Source organism: Vanessa tameamea, chromosome 31 (assembly GCF_037043105.1).
Source record: "Vanessa tameamea isolate UH-Manoa-2023 chromosome 31, ilVanTame1 primary haplotype, whole genome shotgun sequence".
In the NCBI taxonomy this organism is placed as follows: Eukaryota; Metazoa; Arthropoda; class Insecta; order Lepidoptera; family Nymphalidae; genus Vanessa; species Vanessa tameamea.
The window spans coordinates 1,550,059-1,568,577 of NC_087339.1; the positions used below are offsets into that span (position 1 = coordinate 1,550,059).

Genomic DNA, 18,519 nt, shown 5'->3' on the forward strand with positions numbered 1-18,519 from the left:
CGTAGGGCTTTCTGCAAGCCCGTCTGGGTAGGTACCACCCACTCATCAGATATTCTACCGCCAAACAGCAGTACTCAGCATTGTTGTGTTCCTGTTTGAAGGGTGAGTGAGCCAGTGTAACTACAGGCACAACGGACATAACATATCAGTTCCCAAGGTTGGTGGCGAATTGGTGATGTAAGGAATGATTAATATTTCATACAGGGCCATTGTCTATGGGCGGCGGTGACCATTTACCATCAGGTGACCGATTTGCTCGTCCGCCTAACTGTATCATAAAAACAAAAATCTCGTCATTCTAAGTACATCATTCGTTCTCATCTGCCATTCACTCACCGGTCGGGCTCGGTGACCGGTCGCTTCTCGGTCTTGTCGCGCGGCCAGACCCGCTCCAGCGTGATAACCGCTCGTCTGTTGAGTCCCTCTCCCACCGGCGGCTTGTGTTCATCATCAGGGTAGATTATGACCTCCTTGTTTAGGAAGTGAACTGGAAACGATACAATATTATAGAGCTTATAGTCCCACGGCTGGGCAATGCTTAGAACTGAATTCGCCACGCTGCTTAAATACGGGCTCGGGATTTCTTCACGATATTTACCTAAACCGTCGAGCACGAGATGAATTACAAATATAAATTAAATACATTAATTCGGTGATGCTTGCCCCGGATCTGAACCCCGGATCATCGGTCAAGATTCACGTCTTCAACAAGCCGACCTACTAAGAGCTGTTGTAAAGATCATTAATAGTGGATTCAAAATAATGTTAATCATACTGTTTCGTTAGTTTAGCGACGGTCATAACTCACCACGCCGTGACCACCACTCCAATGAAGCTCGGTGGACAGAAGACTGTCAATATAACGTCAAAACTGTATATCGTGTTATTAAACTCACCGAGTGCATCGAGATCCATTCCGGCGACGTCGATCTCGCAGTCGAAATACACGTTGCCGTAGTTCTGACGTCCGATCGTCAAGTGAGGGACGACACAGGAGCCATCCGGCCGCATATACTCTGAAAGAACAGATAATCAAATCAAATCAATTCTATTCAAGTAAACTTCACGATTAAGCGTTTTTGAATTGATTCTGATACAAGACAACCCAGTGTTCAGATAGACACTTACTCGTAATTTCCTCCAGCGACGGTATAGTGTAGTACCCAGGTCTCGTCAGCTTCACGCCGGCCGGATGCGGCGGCAACTCCCGCGTCGGGACGTTCTCCTCCTCGGAAACTGCAAACGAACGAGTCAATTGACGAATTAATTACAGAACGAATGAATATAAACCTATTTTTCATTATTAATGCAATGAGTGATTGGCTATTTGTCCGTTTGTTAACGACTAACTACTGTACCGAGTTTGATTAAATTCAACTTTAAAATAGCCCAAGGCCTGGATAAGGGCATAAAAAACATCACATACATCACTCTGATCCCAATGTAAGTAAGTAGCTAAAGCACTTGTGTTATGGAAAATCAGAAGTAACGACGGCACCACGAACACCCAGACCCAAGACAACATAGAAAACTAATGAACTTTTTCTAGATCGACTCGGCCTGGAATCGAACCCGGGATCTCGGAGTGGCGTATCCATGAAAACCGGTGTACACACTACTCGAAAACGGAGGGCATAAGATATAAAAATAACAAATGGACCATCAAACGGTACTGGTCACCATCGCCCATAGGTATTAGCGCTGTGATAAATATAAATCATCTCTACATCTCACCACCAACCCCGGGAACTAAGATGATTGCTGCGTAGGGTATGAATATCTAATGACTGGGTCATACTTACCCAGAGGGGATCGTGCTAAGAGATTCATTATATACCTAGTTCATATAATTAAATCCAACTATTGAGATATACGCTTTACTTTAATAGTTTTATATTAAAACACACCTACATGGGACTATCTGTATAGAAAACTTCGGTACTGTGATTTCAAAAAAATCAGTAAACATTTCAAATGTTCTAGAAGCGTACGGAACTAATCGACTATGCAGATATACATATTAGAATACGGTACTATCATAAATAATCTAAACTAATATCATAAATCCGAAAATAACTATCCATCTGTCTGTCACTATTTCAGTCAAAACACTCGAAATAGTGACAGACAGACGGTTGAAATTCGCTATAAATCGAGCTTGAACCTCAACATACACTCTATTCCAACCGAAACCAGAAAAAAGCCAAACAAACAACATTTGACAGCAAATTAACGCGATATCATTGGTTGGATTTGCGAAAAAATAGCGTTTTGAACGTCGACGTAACCGTTATCGGAATTTTAGAAGTAAAATTAAAGCGGAAATAAGTGGTTACGTGCAGTTGTGTTCTATTATAAATAAATATATATTAATCATAAACTCGTAGTAGTGCCCAACATAACTGAGTTATTCGGAAATCGCATGAAATACGTAAATCAACGGTTTGTTTACCTTTTTTCCTACTTCCATTCTACTAGGCTATAGACTTTATTATACCTAAAATCTAACGACTTTGAATTTATTTACTTTTAAATACATCTCTAAAACCAATTACATATAATAGCTCTAATGTCACTGTCAATTTGACAGGACTAAAGTATGATTCCTACTCTTTCTGACAGCGTGTACTAAAAAAGGATAACAATAGTTTTAGTAGAAACAGATTTAGAGTATACCGATACGTCTCGTCTCTTTTATACCTACGATGACGTCACCCGAGCCATACTTGAACATCATAAAACGATTTCAAAATTAATAACAGCTGTTTCGACAAAATTACTTAGTAGGTAATACTAACATTGATTCAATTTACTACCCAATACATAGTTCGGTAGTACTTTCGGTAGTGAAAAATAAATTATGAAATTAGTTAAAAAATTTAAATTTGTGTAGAAAAATCAGTTTAATTCATTATTGTTTTATTGTATTAAAATTAAAAGCCGTATTTTTTTATCTCTGTTTATGAGTGCCGGTCGTACATACACGGTTGTTCTTTATACCAATATGACGTCATCAAAATGATTGTAAATTAATGATATGTCAAGAAAAGGCTTTATATTAGGAAAAAAAAAATCAACATTTTTAAGTACTTTTTCAAACATAGTAGAACCCTATTACACGAAGACCAGCTAAAGTAGCAGAGCGTCAAGTTTGTGCAAAGCTTGGTCGGGCTTGCGGTATCCAGCCTACTCTAAATCTGTGTTCAGTACTGTCAAATCTGTTCAGAGATTGTACAAAACAAGACTAAATCAATGTATATTAAATTCAAGTTAAGACCGTAAACGCCTTTGATCTGATGGGCGATTTTTTCGCATTTAGAACATCCTGGCAATTTTCCCCACCGGTGACAACAGAAATGAAGATCTCCTGTCGTACCATGCAGATATTTAAAGAATGTTTTAGTATTTATTACTCGCAATAGTGGCACTGCCAATTAGGGGAGGAGGGGGCGTTTATGGCTCAATTGCTTAGCATTTATAAACAAAAGAACACCCGTATATATCCAACTGCTGAGCTGAGGACTTCGTTGTGTTACGAGCGGGGACTCGTAACACAAGTTTTGAAGCTTAAATGAACCCCTCCATTTAAGCAATAAATATCAATACTAGTGATTTCTTATAACGAGGCGTTCCAAATTATCTTTAAAAAAAAAATACACGAAGGGGAAGAGAATATATATTTTATTAGCTGAACCTGCGGCTTTACCTAAACACAACCTTCCAAACCCTGTTTTACCCCCTTAGGGGTCGAGTTTCGTTAAATCCGTTCTTAGCGGATTTCTACACCCTATAAGGATCCCACCTGCCGAATTTCAAATTCGTAGGTGTTATGGTTTCTGAGATTTCGTGATTAATCAGTGATTGGTATTCCGCTTTTATACATTATGATATGATATACATAGGTACTGATACAAATACAACTCACCAGATAAGGTGTCGATGTTCTCCTTGTCCTCAGCGCTTCGATCTGATCTCACGCCCAATTCTCTGACGGAGTTCTCAGCGGATTCGGGATTCGACACCAGCGGCTTCCTCAATGGTTTCGTTGTTAACCTGATGTTTAAAACATCGTTTATAATTATATTATGAGATTGCTAATAGCCGAGATGGCCCAGTGGATTGTGGAAAATTGACATATTGGTGAAATGACTCCTCCCGTAGGACAGTTCTGAGAGTTCACAGGGCAAAACAAGCACAAGCACAAGACAAGCGCGGCGATCGTCGCCCTTCAACGTTGAGTTGACGACTCAACACAGACTATCAAATGAAATATAATATATAACATCTCATAGCATCGCCCAATTCCTAATTGATCCAATAGCGTTAGACCAATACACATTAGGCTATTTGACTGGTTTTTAAAATCCATTTTGTATTATTTAGTAGATCTTAAGGAAACCAGTAAAAGTTGTTTTTTTTTTAATTCTAGTACATATTTGCTGAAAAATATCAAATTAAAAATTCAATATTTAAATAGCGCGCGAAAACGCTACTTTGACAATATGGCGCTGCAATGGGGTCGGTGACGTCACTTGCCTGTATTGTAATCTGTGGCACATATGATCCACATACAGTAGGCAAACGAGGTCGACAAGCAAGTGACGTCATCATAAACCCGACCAACCAGGAGCGTTTTGTGTCACGTGACAAACGTTTAAAGAAATGCATTTTTATTTATGGATTTTTGAATAAATAAATTATTATTTTCGACTTTCGTTATTAAATAACCTTTTTTAAACTCATAATATATACTGATTACAACAATTGACGATTTGTTTTTCGCATTGTCAAATAGCCTATTGGTTCGATTTTGTACGACAAACTGGACCAATCGCGTCTAACCCTCTTATGAGAGAGAATTGAGAGTTCATATCACCAATACTGGTCCTCACACTTCACCGGTGAGCACGAGACGAATTATAAACACAAATTAAGCATATTATTTAATTGGTAAAGTTAAACTCAGATTCATCAAGATTCACGTCTTGTATTGGTCCATCGCGAATCTATAAGCCAAACTACTAAGAACTGTATAACAGTAATTAACATTGGATACAAGGATAACGTTTCGTACTGTTTCGTTAGTTTAATCCCACCACGACAGTTCGAAGCGGGTTGGTGGAGGACAGACACGAAACTAATGATTTCAAATGACTCACCAACTGGCACGTCTCTCCGGTACCTGTGCTGGTAACTCTTTATCTGAAAAAAATATTTATAATAATTATATTATAATATATTATAATATAATTAATTTGTAATAAATGATTTATAAACTTCCTAATATTTGCATGCTGTATCTGCCTTAAAAGATAATGCATTTAGAATTAAGCTACACTGTATTTCTTTTTACCCAATATTGTATTAATGTAATTATCACTGGTGGATCTTAAATAAATAAATAAATAATGATGAGATAATCTTATCAAAATCGACTAATTAATTTAACACGGCTGCTACACCATAATATCGGTGTAAGGATCGAAATGTCTATCGTCGAAGATCATCATTTACCATCAGGTCTCGTAATCATGATCTTTCGAAAATCACAATAACATTGCTTCGGAAAATCGGCAAGTATATTTATTTGGTAGTAGAGCTATGTATGGGCTGGAAGTTCGTCTAGTTATTTTGCCATATGATGGTAAATGATCTCTAGCCGAAAGAATTGATCGTAGTTCAAGGGGAAGATTTGCATAAATTTAATTCCTAATATTCGAAATAAATTATACTATTCAATGTTTTATTTAGAGTATACATTAAAATTTCGTATATAGATTGGCAAGTCACATCCATAGAAACAAGCGCTGTAAGAAACATTAACCATTCCTTAACTAAGCAGTTATGTCCCTCGTTAAACACTCACCTTCAAACCGGAACCCAACTATACTAATTATTTGTTCTGCTCGGCGGTAGAGTGTCCGATGATTGGATGGTACCCAGACGAACCTACCCAAAGCCCTACCACCGAGTAAAGCTTCAACATAAATACTAAAACTTCGATATTTATAAAAAAAAGATAACATTTTAAAAGTTCATTTTAAACTTTCACGAAACATATTAAAACTCACCTAAATTTGGGTACAGTCTCGGCGACGATTCACCAGATTCAATCCTCTTTCCTTTCTCTGACCAAGTTTGGGACGAGTCGAGCCTGCAATGAAAATTATATACTTACATTGGCTGTCTGAGTGCAAAGGGACCCAATCAAACAGTATAGGACGTCAGTTACATACACACAGAAATATGTATATATACTGTATTACCAAATAAACAACATTCGACAGCAAAACGACGCGATATCATTGGTCGAGAGCTTGATTAATCTATGATATTCTCTGTGGATTCGCGAATGAATGGCGATTTGAACGTCGACGAAACTGTTTTCGGAATTTTGGAAGTGAAATTAAAGTGGATATAAGTAGTTAAGTGTAATTGTATTGATTTATAAATAAGGATATATTAATCATAAATTCTTAGTAGTGGACTATATAGCTGAGTTATTAGCAAATCGCATGAAATATATAAATCTAAGGTTTGTTTATCTTAATTCCTACTCCGATTGGAATAAACTAGACACGTACATACTTACTGTCGGTCTAGCATTTTAAAGTCTAGACCTAGAGGTATTTTTGTTTTCATTGAGTAAAGGCAACACAGTAAACAAAAATAAAAGTCAAAACTGGATATCTGTTTTCCTAACAAGCACTAGGCCAACATAAAACTTGAAGAGCTTCTTCTTAAGCACTACATAGAGCCGGTTAGTCAGTCTAGAACTCAGCTTCATTTTATACTCACAAGTACCAGGCAAACATAAAAAGCTTGGAGGTCAATAAGCACTACTTGTATCTTTTAAGTAAGTCTAAACCTGTCTAATTTCGTACTCACAAGTACTAGGCGAACATAAAACGCGAAGAGCTTCATAAGCACTAGATAGAGCCGTTTAGTAAGTCCAAACCGAGGTCTCTTTTGTACTCGCATGTACTAGGCGAACATAAAACGCCTAGAGGTCACAATAAGCACTACTTTTAAGTAAGTCTAAACCTGTCTAATTTCGTACTCACAAGTACTAGGCGAACATAAAACGCGAAGAGCTTCATATGCACTAGATAGAGCCGTTTAGTAAGTCCAAACCGAGGTCTCTTTTGTACTCACATGTACTAGGCGAACAGAAAACGCCTAGAGGTCACAATAAGCACTACTTATAACTTTTAAGTAAGTCTTAACCTGTCTAATTTCGTACTCACAAGTACTAGGCGAACATAAAACGCGAAGAGCTTCAAAAGCACTACATGCGTTACAAGTCTATCTTCTACCTAAAAGTACTAGGACTACATAAATTGTCGAGAGCTTCATAACGTACTGGCAAGCTTTCAATTAAAGTATAGGTATATTACGTAAAAGGATTCTAAATACATTATACATTGAATTATATTGTATCTTCTAATAGTATATCATTGTTTTTTTTTTCATTTTAATGAAAATGTACCATCCCTAAAGATAAAAAATACAGCATGATTTTTTTTATGGGTTCGAATTATTTATAATATATCTTTTAGGGAATTAATTGAATGAAGTCGTTTCACGCGGCTTACAGTAGAGTGAACTGGTAGAAATCGTCACGTAAGAAAAATGCCGTATGCCCCATCCAGGCGATCTTTCCCTCTCCCTCTCTTTCTCTCTCTGTCTCTTTCTATTACATACGGTTTAAATATAACTTATTGTCTGTAATTTTATTTCTCATTTAACTATTCTCAAACGTGGTGTCTGTCGTTTAATACGTAATATACAGTGAAAGTAACTTCGTTACAGATGACACCTCTGTGATTAAACACAATTGAAAAACTTAATGATATTAGTTTTACACTTTTTTTTTTTTTTTTTATTTATTTATAATGGAATAGGCGTTTGTCTTCCATCTCACCTGATGGAAAGTGTAGATTAAGACGAAGGTGGTACACGCCCATCCAAAAGAAACCTGTTCACTCTACTCTTAAAGGCTTTTCGTAATTAATATTATTTAAACTGACACATCGTGAAGTGACCTGCACGTGTCAGATGATACTCTGAAACGATTCACCCTTTAGTAGCGCCACATCATGGAATACAGACCAAAACCTCCTTGAAAGGAGTATATTTACCCAACAGTGGGACCTCGAAATAAAAGAGCCTTGTTCATAGACGTTGCTAGGTATTTTTGCACTTCTATATATTTCTGTAAAGTTAAAATTATGGCTTACTAGAGTTTTTCTGTGGGGGGGGGGGAGTGTCTCATCTATGCCTATTCCTCCGCCATCTTGTTAACCAGGGTTTTTTTTTTCACGATACATTCAAATACCCATCTCTATTTAATACATATGTTTATTAAAATATACAAAACTACTTACCAACTGCCGTGTCTATCGGAGTTTGAGTCTACATCTGGAACAAGTACGAACCATAAATTAACTAACATCTCAAATATATCAAAATATCATTAAACATACTATTCGACAAATATTTATATTTATAAAACAGAATATAGATGTGAGTAACTACTGAGTTTCTTGTCGGTTCTTCTCAGAATATCATTCTAAATGTAAGCTTAAATGATTTTAAAAAACAATGATAAAAAAAAAACGAATATTACTGTTTACTTGATTCAGCTTAAAGCTAGTGTTGAGAGTGGGGGGCGACAAGCCCAAGGGGCACGATCGAACCTGCGACTTTAAATCGCCAGACAATTCTTAAGCCATTGCACTATTGAAGCTTTAATACAAATCTTATATCGTATGAATGTAGACTTCAATAAATTGTCAGAAAGTCGCTTCCGTTCAGAGTATTACCTCAGATCAATATAATAACATAAACATAATCAGCCTGTAAATTTCCCACTGCTGGGCTAAGGCCTCCTCTCCCGTTGAGGAGAAGGTATGGAGCATATTCCACCACGCTGCTCCAATGCGGGTTGGTGCAATACACACGTGGCAGAATTTCGTTGAAATTAGACACATGCAGGTTTCCTCACGATGTTTTCCTTCACCGCCGAGCACGAGATGAATTATAAACAAATTAAGCACATATAGATTCAGTGGTGCCTGCCTGGGTTTGAACCCGAAATCATCGGTTAAGATGCACGCGTTCTAACCACTGGGCCATCTCGGCTCTTCATTAGATCAATATATCCGCCTTTTATTTAGATTATATCAATTTAATAGTACTTTATCAACATACTCTGTTATTATAAAATGTTGGTAAGTAACTACCGAGTTTATTGCCGGTTCTTCTCGGTAGAATCTACTTTCCGAACCAGTCGTAGCTTCACATTTAATTCAACGCTGTAAAATGACGATTCAAATTTCGATTTCTTCTCGAGACGGACGTCTATCTCTGTCTAACTCCATACTCTACCAAGCATTATAGCGCTCAAACTTCATTCTAACTTCGTATAGATTTCATACATTTGAAGGACACGGTTCATACACGAAGTTTTAGAACCAACTAAACGGTATCTATCTCTTTCTAAGGTGATTTCGAGGTACTCACTGTTGTTGTCGACTTGTCTCTGTTTCATCATCTCCCTCTCCGCTCGCTGCGAGATGTAATCTTTCGGATCTTGATTTTCTCTCGTCTCTTGATTGTTTACATCTTGTCTGGACGTGTCTTCGATTGATCTGTTGAAAAGTTTTATTTATGAGTAGGTCTTGCATTTGGATGGTAAGTGTTTGGCCTATATACGAAGGCCAGCTGAAAATTTTGAAAGTATAAAAGTCCGATTCGAGATGGCCCAGTGGTTAGAACGCGTGCGTCCTAACCGATGATTTCGGGTTCAAACCCAGGCAGGCACCACTGAATTTTCATGTGCTTAAATGTGTTTATAATTCATCTCGTGCTCGGCGGCGAAGGAAAACATCGCGAGGAAACCTGCATCTGTCTAATTTCTACGAAATTCTGCCACGTGTGTATTCCACCAACTCGCATTGGAGCAGCGTGGTGGAATATGCTCCAAACCTTCTCCTCAAAGGGAGATGAGGCCTTAGCCCGGCAGGGGGGAATTTAAAGGCTTCTAATGTATGTAATGTAAATAAAAGGCCTGGATAGGCTTGTCTCATGGACTGCCTACCATGACCACAGTAGGTGCGGAGGATATCATCTCTTAAATACCACACACTACTAACGGATCCCGCATCTTTACCCTCGAGGCACTCATAGAACTTTACAGTTCGTTAACATGATTGGTCAAAAATTCACAAACATTTAAGTATAATGAGTTTTATATTCCTTACTTCCTCTTCACACCCTTAAGGAATGATTTCCTCAATAAGAACTATCCTATGTCTTTCCCAGGTACTCAACCACACCATTTTTTTTTTTTTATGATATAGATGGCAAACGGGCAGGTGGCTTCGGAAATAGTCGATGATAATTCGAGTCGCTCCGCGTTGAATACGATCAAATGGAAGACGCTGGTACCGGGGAGTGCCCGCCCAGAAGTGACAGCAGGCGATGGGCCGACGTGAAATACTGTCTCGCCTTGCTGAGCACACCGAGCATTTTTGATGCCAATTTGGCTTTGCCTTCCAATTGACCGCGGAACTGAACGAGGCTCGAAACATCGACGCCAAGTATTCCGATACTAGCTGCGGCGGCTAACGGAATGTTCTCGAATCATCATCTATATTAGTTTAAGCGTTAAATTTATAATATTAGTATATATTTACCCGTTATTTTCGTGTCTCTCAACATCATCGTCGGTACGAGTGTTCGGTCTGAGAAATAAACGTTTCCGGCTCGGTTTCAAACTCAACTTATCCTCTAGACTAGCGTCCGATTCTTCTAGACCATCGAAGAGTGACTTCTGGAAAAATCATATAAAACGATTAGCAAAATAACTAAACCAAGATAGCCCAGTGGTTAAATCGCCTGAATATTAACCGAAGACAGTGGATTCAATTCGAAATACCACTGTTAATTTTGTGTTTAAATTTCGTTTCGTGCTAGGCGATGAAGGATAAAAACGTAGCAACGGTAGGGTGGTTACTTGGTGGTAGGGCTCTGTGCAAGCTCGTTTAGGTAGGTACCACCCATCTATTAGGTATTCTACCGCCAAAGACGATAAACAAAACTTAGTATTATTGTGTTCTGGTTTGAAGGGTAAGTTAGTTAGTATAACTACATGCACAAGGGACATAACATCTTAGTTCCCAAGGTCTTCAGCGCCAACGTCTATGGGCGGTGGTGACCACTTGACATCAGGTTTATTTGCTCGTCCGCCAACATATTACACAATAAAATGGACAGTTTTAAATGAAAACCAGCATGAGCAACGTAATAGAATCCTCAATTCCTCCCAAACGGAGAGGCTTTAACTCAGTGATACTTTAATTTATTGGAATATTTACAGAGTTATTCAACTTTATGTCAGTCTTTGTTGAGAAGTAGGCTCCTATTTAGTCGTCTATCGGCATTGGAATTGTACCAAAGAGAACAAAAAAATAACTCAATAGTTTATAGAGTAATTTTCTAAATTATGTGTGACTTAAAACGTAAAACTAACGATATTATTATATCGAAGATAAAGTACTCGGTGGGCCTCGTAGCCACCACCCTATCGTCGTGCATCCTACCGCCAAACGGCAAAACTCAGTATCGTCGTGTTCCGGTCTGACCGCTAAAGGGACTAAGTCGCTATGTCAGGTTTACGGCAACGGCGAGTACCGGCGTCCGGCGGGCGGAGGCCCGACGAGCGGCTACAGCGGGCGGACGTACCCGGTCGTGCGCGACGGGGCGCGGCGCCAGCGCGAGGCGCGAGGGCGGCGACGCCACGCGGAAGTGCGCGCCCTGCAGCGCCGCCTTCACGCACGCCGGGTTGGTGGCGCGCAGGGCGTCCTCCGCGCGCGCTGCGGGGCCGACGTTTCACACGTTAACGATAGTTCGGACGGTCAAACGTACGTACGGACGCTCGAACATAAACGCTCGCACAGAGATAAGAGAGCGAAACGAACGTGCCGTTCACCGTCACCGCGTACGAGTCGATCTCACCCCCGGGGCGCGACGGTAGGTAGGCGGCCCAGTGGTACACGCCAAAAGGTATTGCCACAGTCAAATTATTCTTCGATTATATTATAGATAATTAATCTCTTCCCAATAGTACGTTATGTACACATTATATACTTATAAATTTCTAACATATGTAATATATACTTCTGTTGATTGTAAATTCTGTTATTGTGCTCGTCTAATAGAATGTATATAATATATATATGTAAGCTCCCACGGTCACAGTACGAGTATACGTACAATTGTCAGGTAGCAGGTCTTTGAAGAGCGGCTGGTCGCCGTAGGGCCGCGCCGCCAGCGACAGGATCTGCTCGTGCACGTTGCCCGCTGCCGACGCGCCCGACAGGCCGCTGCTGGAATTCACGTATCATCACATACACGCACCGGTTTTTTTTTTTTTTTTAACCATAAACTCACTTATTGTATAATAACCTTTCGCACAAAAGCAAACATAAACTTTTTTTTTTTTTTTATTTGGCAACAGCGGCATTTTGAACGCTTTCTGGGATCCTGTTTTAGAACCGTATACATTGCACTACAAAAGAGTTACAGACTCTATGCAGTCGAGTAACAGGAGTAACAAATTTGTGTTTGTTCCTCATACCGATGCTATGAGTATCACATTTTCTCATAAAATCATTAATATTTAACCGTACATACATGACATTACATAATATATTTTGAGAAGCAACAGTTTATATATTTATTTCTTTAAATTTATACCTCAATATGATATGATTCTTTAGCTCCTATGGCCTATTCCAATAGAAGTACGAAAAACGTATTTCATGCGATTTGCTAATAATTATCCTATGTTGTGCACTATTAAGAGTTTATGATTAATATATCTTTATTTATAATACAACACAACTGCACTTAACCACTTATTTCCGCTTTAATTTTACTTCTAAAATTCCGATAACAGTTACGTCGACGTTCGAAACGCCATTCATTCGCAAATCCACAGTGAATATCATAGATTAATCAAGCTCTCGACCAATTATATCGCGTCAATTTGCTGTCAAATGTTGTTTATTTTCCTGTTCTGGGCTATTCGACTGACTTGCATATTTAAAAAGCAGTGATCACAACGACGATCGCGTTAGTAGATTAAGATAGATTCAAACTCACCCCAGACTGGTGGTGTTGGCGTTGAGCTGCCCCAGGCCGAGCGTGTTCCCGCCCAGCGAGGACGTGTTGCCGAACAGGCCGCCGCCCCCCAGCCCCGAGTCTAGACCTGGCAACGGGACACATTGTTAACACACACACACGCACACACACAGTAGGGAGCAAGTGTGCGACTTTTACGCGTAACGTGTTTATCCGGCGAAATATACAAAGAAGGTAGGGAGCAGTATCTCACCGGTCCGGAAGGTGTTGTTCTGCGCGGGCGCCTGGAACATGGAGCCGGTGCCCATACCGCCGAGCGAGCCGAAAGCAGGCGTGGTCGGCTTCGCCTGGAACGCCGTGCCGAGGCCGCCACCGAGACCGGTTCCTGAGATGTAACATAGAAATTATTAATTTAGGAAATACATAAAATTAAGTGTAACTGCCTTAACATCAAATTGCTGAGCTAAGAACTAACACCCCCCCCCCCCCTTAAAATCACTAGTAGTTTAACAGACAAAGAACGCACTATATATATATGTACAGCTAAAAATATTCCTCACCTAGTGTAGGCTGCGTGTTGAATGCGAACGTCGCCTGCGTCGTCGGAGGTTTCCCGAATGTCGAGCCACCGAAGAGACTCGAACCCGTTGTGTTCGTTCCGAAGCCGGGGGTCGTGCCGAACGCTAATGACGAAAATGTAGAAATAGTAGAAATTTTTTTTTTGGAACGACGTTCTCTAACTCGTCTTATAGTAGAGTGAACTGACAGGCGACCTTTCCCTCTCTTTTCTTCTCTCTGTCTCCTTCTTTTCGTATTTTTTTCAATAATTTAGGATTTTAATGAAAGTCTCTTTGAAATCTCCAACGTGATTAATATTTATATCACTGTCAATTACTTAAGATAATAAACTTTAGTCAGTTCATTTGTAATATAGTACCTCTTTACTGGACCAGTAGTAGGGCAGTTTGTGTGGCTGGGGTGGCAACCACCTACTCGTAGATTATTGTACAGGCAACATTAATACTTTGTATCGATACTTCCGTTTCAACGGCGGGTAAACAATGCAAATATGTATGTCATGTCATGGATTGTCTGGCATCGCATTTATAGTTTAAAGAGTGTCTATGATGTCTAAATGTATGTATAAAATAAGTACATACTGGGCGCGGTTGAGCCGAAGGTGGGCGCGGTGGTCTGCTGGGGCTTCGCCCCGAACAAACCTCCGCTACCGAAGGCACCGAAGCCCGTACTGGCGACCGGAGCACCGAAGCCCGTCGTCGCCGGCTTAGCTCCGAACAGGCCGCCCGTAGTCTGGAACATTCGTTAAAATTATACAATGACGTATTCAAACGTAATTTTATTATTATTTACTGGTACGGCATATGCTGTATCCATTTGTAGTGCGACACTATATTTAAAGTCAATATCAAGTTAATCCGAGTATACCTGATTCTGCGTGGTGTTTCCGAAGCCGAACGTGGACGTATTCGTGCCGAACGCCGGCGCCTGCGTCGTCGTCGCTCCGAACAGTCCCGTACCTGTCGAAACAATATATCATATAAACACTTAAATTAATATAAAAAAAATTAAGGAATGGTTAATATGTAACACAAACATCTCCAATATGCCACAAACCTCGGGAACTAATATGATATCTCCCTTGTGCCTGTAGTTCACACACATATAAATTCACTCACCCTTCAAACCGGAACACAACACCAAGTATTGCTTTGTTTGGCAGTAGAATATACGATGACTCGGTGGTACCTACATAGATACGCTTACACAAAGCCCAACCACCGAGTAAGATTCAATTAAAATCATTCATTGCGACGATTTTGAAATTTGACAAAAATAAAGTCAATTTCTATCGCAGATTCGTTTTACTTCTATTTGAAATTTTCCAATCGAGTTTTAGTATCAATAATTCATGATGTCGATCTGACCGATTGAACATCACGGGAGACCAGCCAACTGCGCAGGACATATTTTATGGCTGCACCGCCTACATAGATGGTTTTTCAACAATCTCTCTCAGATAGAGTTTGATTAGAAGAGATGGCTAATTAGCCATGAGTCCGCCCGTTGTATGTCTGTACAAGTGTGTGTAAATACAGTTGGTCTCTCTGTTCTCCAATAGCTAGCCAATAGATCAACGAGTTACAATCATACTCTTTACGAAAATTGCCTCAAATTATGAAAGTACGGTTAGCAAAACAAAATCATTATTACCAGTCGAAGGCGCTCCAAACGCCGGCTTGTTGGCTCCGAATAGACCAGTCGTGTTTGTGTTCGTCTGAGCCGCGTTTCCGAACGAGAATGTGTCTGAAATAACATCAGTAAAATTAATACACTATAGTCGATTTCAATGGCTGGACGAGCTAAGGTTAATAAACAAATTCGACCTTGAATTGATGTGACGTCATTGGTCGAGATCTAAATGATTTATGGACTTTGTCTAAATGAAATAGGTACAGTTAAGTGGAATAACTAGTATCGTTTTATAAATAAAACAACACAATTCCACTTTGGCTTGGCTTGGGTTGAATTTTTGGCGCGAAGTCTAGATGCTTCGGACATATTTCTGAGACATTTAAAATGTAATTTTAGTTGTTTGTTGTTATTAATTATCATTCATTTAAAGTAATTAATGTACTTATAAAGTCAGATAGTTAATGATCTACTATTTTCAATCGCAGGGAATATGTAAATCGTAGGTTTGTTTATCTTTGCTCCTCCTGCCGTTGAAAAGTATATCTATACATATAATAAAATTGGAGTGTCTATTTGTAATATTAAAATAACCGCTTTTTACTAAATGCATACACGGTACATAATTATACCAAAACAAAATTTTTTTTTGTCTGTCTGTCTATTCCGACTAATCTCTGGAACGGCTGGACCGATTTTGACGGGACTTTTACTGGCAGATAGCTGATGTAATAATGAGTAACTTAGGCTACAACAATCACTTTTTTGTTATATTCAAACGCACAACAAAGTCGCGGGAACAGCTAATTATACAAATAAAGGTCGTCTACCGGAATCTGCTAAATTATTAGTTAAGCTAGCCTCACTTGTTTGTCCGAAAGCGGGCGTCGAACCTATACCGGTACCGAATAAACTCGGTGCACTCGTAGTTGCCGGTTGACCGAAGGCTGAAAAAATAAATAAAAAAAAATATTCAATGACATATTGGTGGTGGGGCTTTATGAATGCCCGTCTGGATATGTTGGATTATCAAATGATTTTTATAAGCAAAACTTAATCTCTTGTAAAAAGTATTTTATGTCTTTTACAATAAAAGAGTTGTCTGCTACTGGCCACTAATATGAACTTCAGAGTATTTATTTAGTAGAGTCGTTCACCATCACAAACTACGTTCAAGATTTATTTAACTTAGTTTGTGATGGTGATGGGATAGACGACCTCCATGGTCGAGTTGTGTGTACACCGGTTTTCATAGGTACGCCACTCCGAGGTCCTGGGTTCGATTCCCGGCCGAGTCGATGTAGAAAAAGTTCATAAGTTTTCTATGTTGTCTTGGGTCTGGGTGTATGTGGTACCGTCGTTACTTCTGATTTTCCATAACACAAGTGCTTTAGCTACTTACATTGGGATCAGAGTAATGTATGTGATGTTGTTCAATATTTATTTATTTATTATTTATATTGATCGAAGTATCGTATTAATTTGCCATATAAATATCTGTCTGCATGTCAACCCCATAACTATGAACATGAAAATCCATATCTAAAATTGTATAAGATAATACTATTATATAAAATTGTTATGTACATACAGGGACCACCGAAAAGAGGTTTGTTTTCGGTCTGCTGGAATCCACCAAACACACCACCACCGGTGGCACCCTTCCTGCCAGCCACGTAGTCCTCCAACCGTAGCTCCTCGAGGGACTTGCCTTCATATTCCTGAAAATAATTAAATAGTATTAAATTCATCGTAACTAGAATATCATTCTTCCATACAAAATTGTAAGCCGAGATGGCCCAGCGGTTAGAACGCGTGCATCTTAACCGATGATTTCGGGTTCAAACCCAGGCAGGCACCACTGAATTTTCATGTGCTTAATTTGTGTTTATAATTCATCTCGTGCTCGGCGGTGAAGGAAAACATCGTGAGGAAACCTGCATGTGTCTAATTTCAACGAAATTCTGCCACATGTGTATCCCACCAACCCACATTGGAGCAGCGTGGTGGAATATGCTCCATACCTTCTCCTCAAAGGGAGAGGAGGCCTTAGCCCAGCAGTGGGAAATTTACAGGCTGTTTATGTTATGTTATATGTTATACAAAATTCGTGTCGAGACAGCCTTGTGTTCAAAATATTAAAAAAAAAAAAATCTTAACCAAATATTTACAATAATCAAATTAAATCATTCAAAAAGGCTTTTACAAGCATGTCTGTCTCTATACTGATGATGTAGATTTTACCGAGAACAACCGGCAAGTGAGGCCGTAGTCACACTTTTATACACGCACTAGTTGTGCCCGCGGATTTATCCGCAGCTATTTCAGTTTGTAACTGTAAGAATCTTATTGTTACTGAAATAAAATAAAATGTTATTCCTGGATAATCGGTTCAACAGATTCAGATTCTATCTACGACATTATTATCTTTTTATTGTTATAATAAAACATCCCTCCTTATAATAGTAAGTAGTTAATTCTTATACTTAAATTTATATATATGTCGCAGCGTCAGATAATTAAATACTTTGATTGTAATCTCTAAGTTTTGAGATTTGATTCTGGATGGCCAGTGAAGTCAATAACTCTTTGGAACGTTAGAAAAACATAAAATGTCAGTTGTCAAGAAGGAGAAGACAGATGTGGTCGCGGCCAATGAAATATTGTAAAAATCAATATACGATAATCCAGCTATCGATTTGTTGTATTATTTGTGAATATGTATGACGAAGACGATGACCCCGAACCAAACAATACTGCCGGCTCGCCGTTATATATATATTCCACCAACCAGCATTGGAGCAGCGTGGTGGAATATGCTCCATACCTTCTCCTCAACGGGAGAGGAGGCCTTAGCCCAGCAATGGGAAATTTACAGGCTGATTGTGTTTATGTTTATGTTATACTTAAATATCATTTAAAATCCTTCTGCTATAATTACTTTAACTTCGATAACATAGGACATTCATACAAACTTTTACGAAACTCCGACCCCCGTTTACCCCCCTTAGGGGTTGGAGTTTCGTAACATCCGTTCTTAGCGGATGTCTACACCCTGTAAGGAACCTACATGACAAATTTAGTTTGGAGGTGTTACAGTTCCTGAGGTTACGATAATAAATTACATTTTATCTTCTAAATAGTCGTGCAACCCAGCCC

The 18,519-nt window shown here is 39.2% G+C and overlaps 1 protein-coding gene across 2 annotated transcripts in view; it reads right to left on the reverse strand.

Annotated features, from left to right (window-relative positions):
• The window catches only part of LOC113403708 (nuclear pore complex protein Nup98-Nup96), a 38,554-nt gene that overhangs the window by 14,008 nt on the left and 6,027 nt on the right, over nt 1-18,519 (reverse strand). The window contains exons 7-25 of one of the 2 annotated variants that reach the window (XM_064220081.1): nt 16,952-17,081; nt 16,227-16,307; nt 15,382-15,474; nt 14,596-14,687; nt 14,310-14,460; nt 13,710-13,832; nt 13,403-13,534; nt 13,171-13,276; nt 12,280-12,389; nt 11,749-11,879; nt 10,701-10,837; nt 9,526-9,653; nt 8,388-8,421; nt 6,072-6,154; nt 5,160-5,202; nt 3,926-4,053; nt 1,129-1,236; nt 897-1,016; nt 337-487 (exon numbers count right to left, since the gene is read on the reverse strand). In XM_064220081.1, coding sequence (XP_064076151.1) covers nt 337-487; nt 897-1,016; nt 1,129-1,236; nt 3,926-4,053; nt 5,160-5,202; nt 6,072-6,154; nt 8,388-8,421; nt 9,526-9,653; nt 10,701-10,837; nt 11,749-11,879; nt 12,280-12,389; nt 13,171-13,276; nt 13,403-13,534; nt 13,710-13,832; nt 14,310-14,460; nt 14,596-14,687; nt 15,382-15,474; nt 16,227-16,307; nt 16,952-17,081 — 2,081 coding nt within the window. Of the gene's footprint in view, nt 1-336; nt 488-896; nt 1,017-1,128; nt 1,237-3,925; nt 4,054-5,159; nt 5,203-6,071; nt 6,155-8,387; nt 8,422-9,525; nt 9,654-10,700; nt 10,838-11,748; nt 11,880-12,279; nt 12,393-13,170; nt 13,277-13,402; nt 13,535-13,709; nt 13,833-14,309; nt 14,461-14,595; nt 14,688-15,381; nt 15,475-16,226; nt 16,308-16,951; nt 17,082-18,519 lie in introns of both variants that reach the window. The other variant, XM_064220080.1, reaches the window with a different exon arrangement.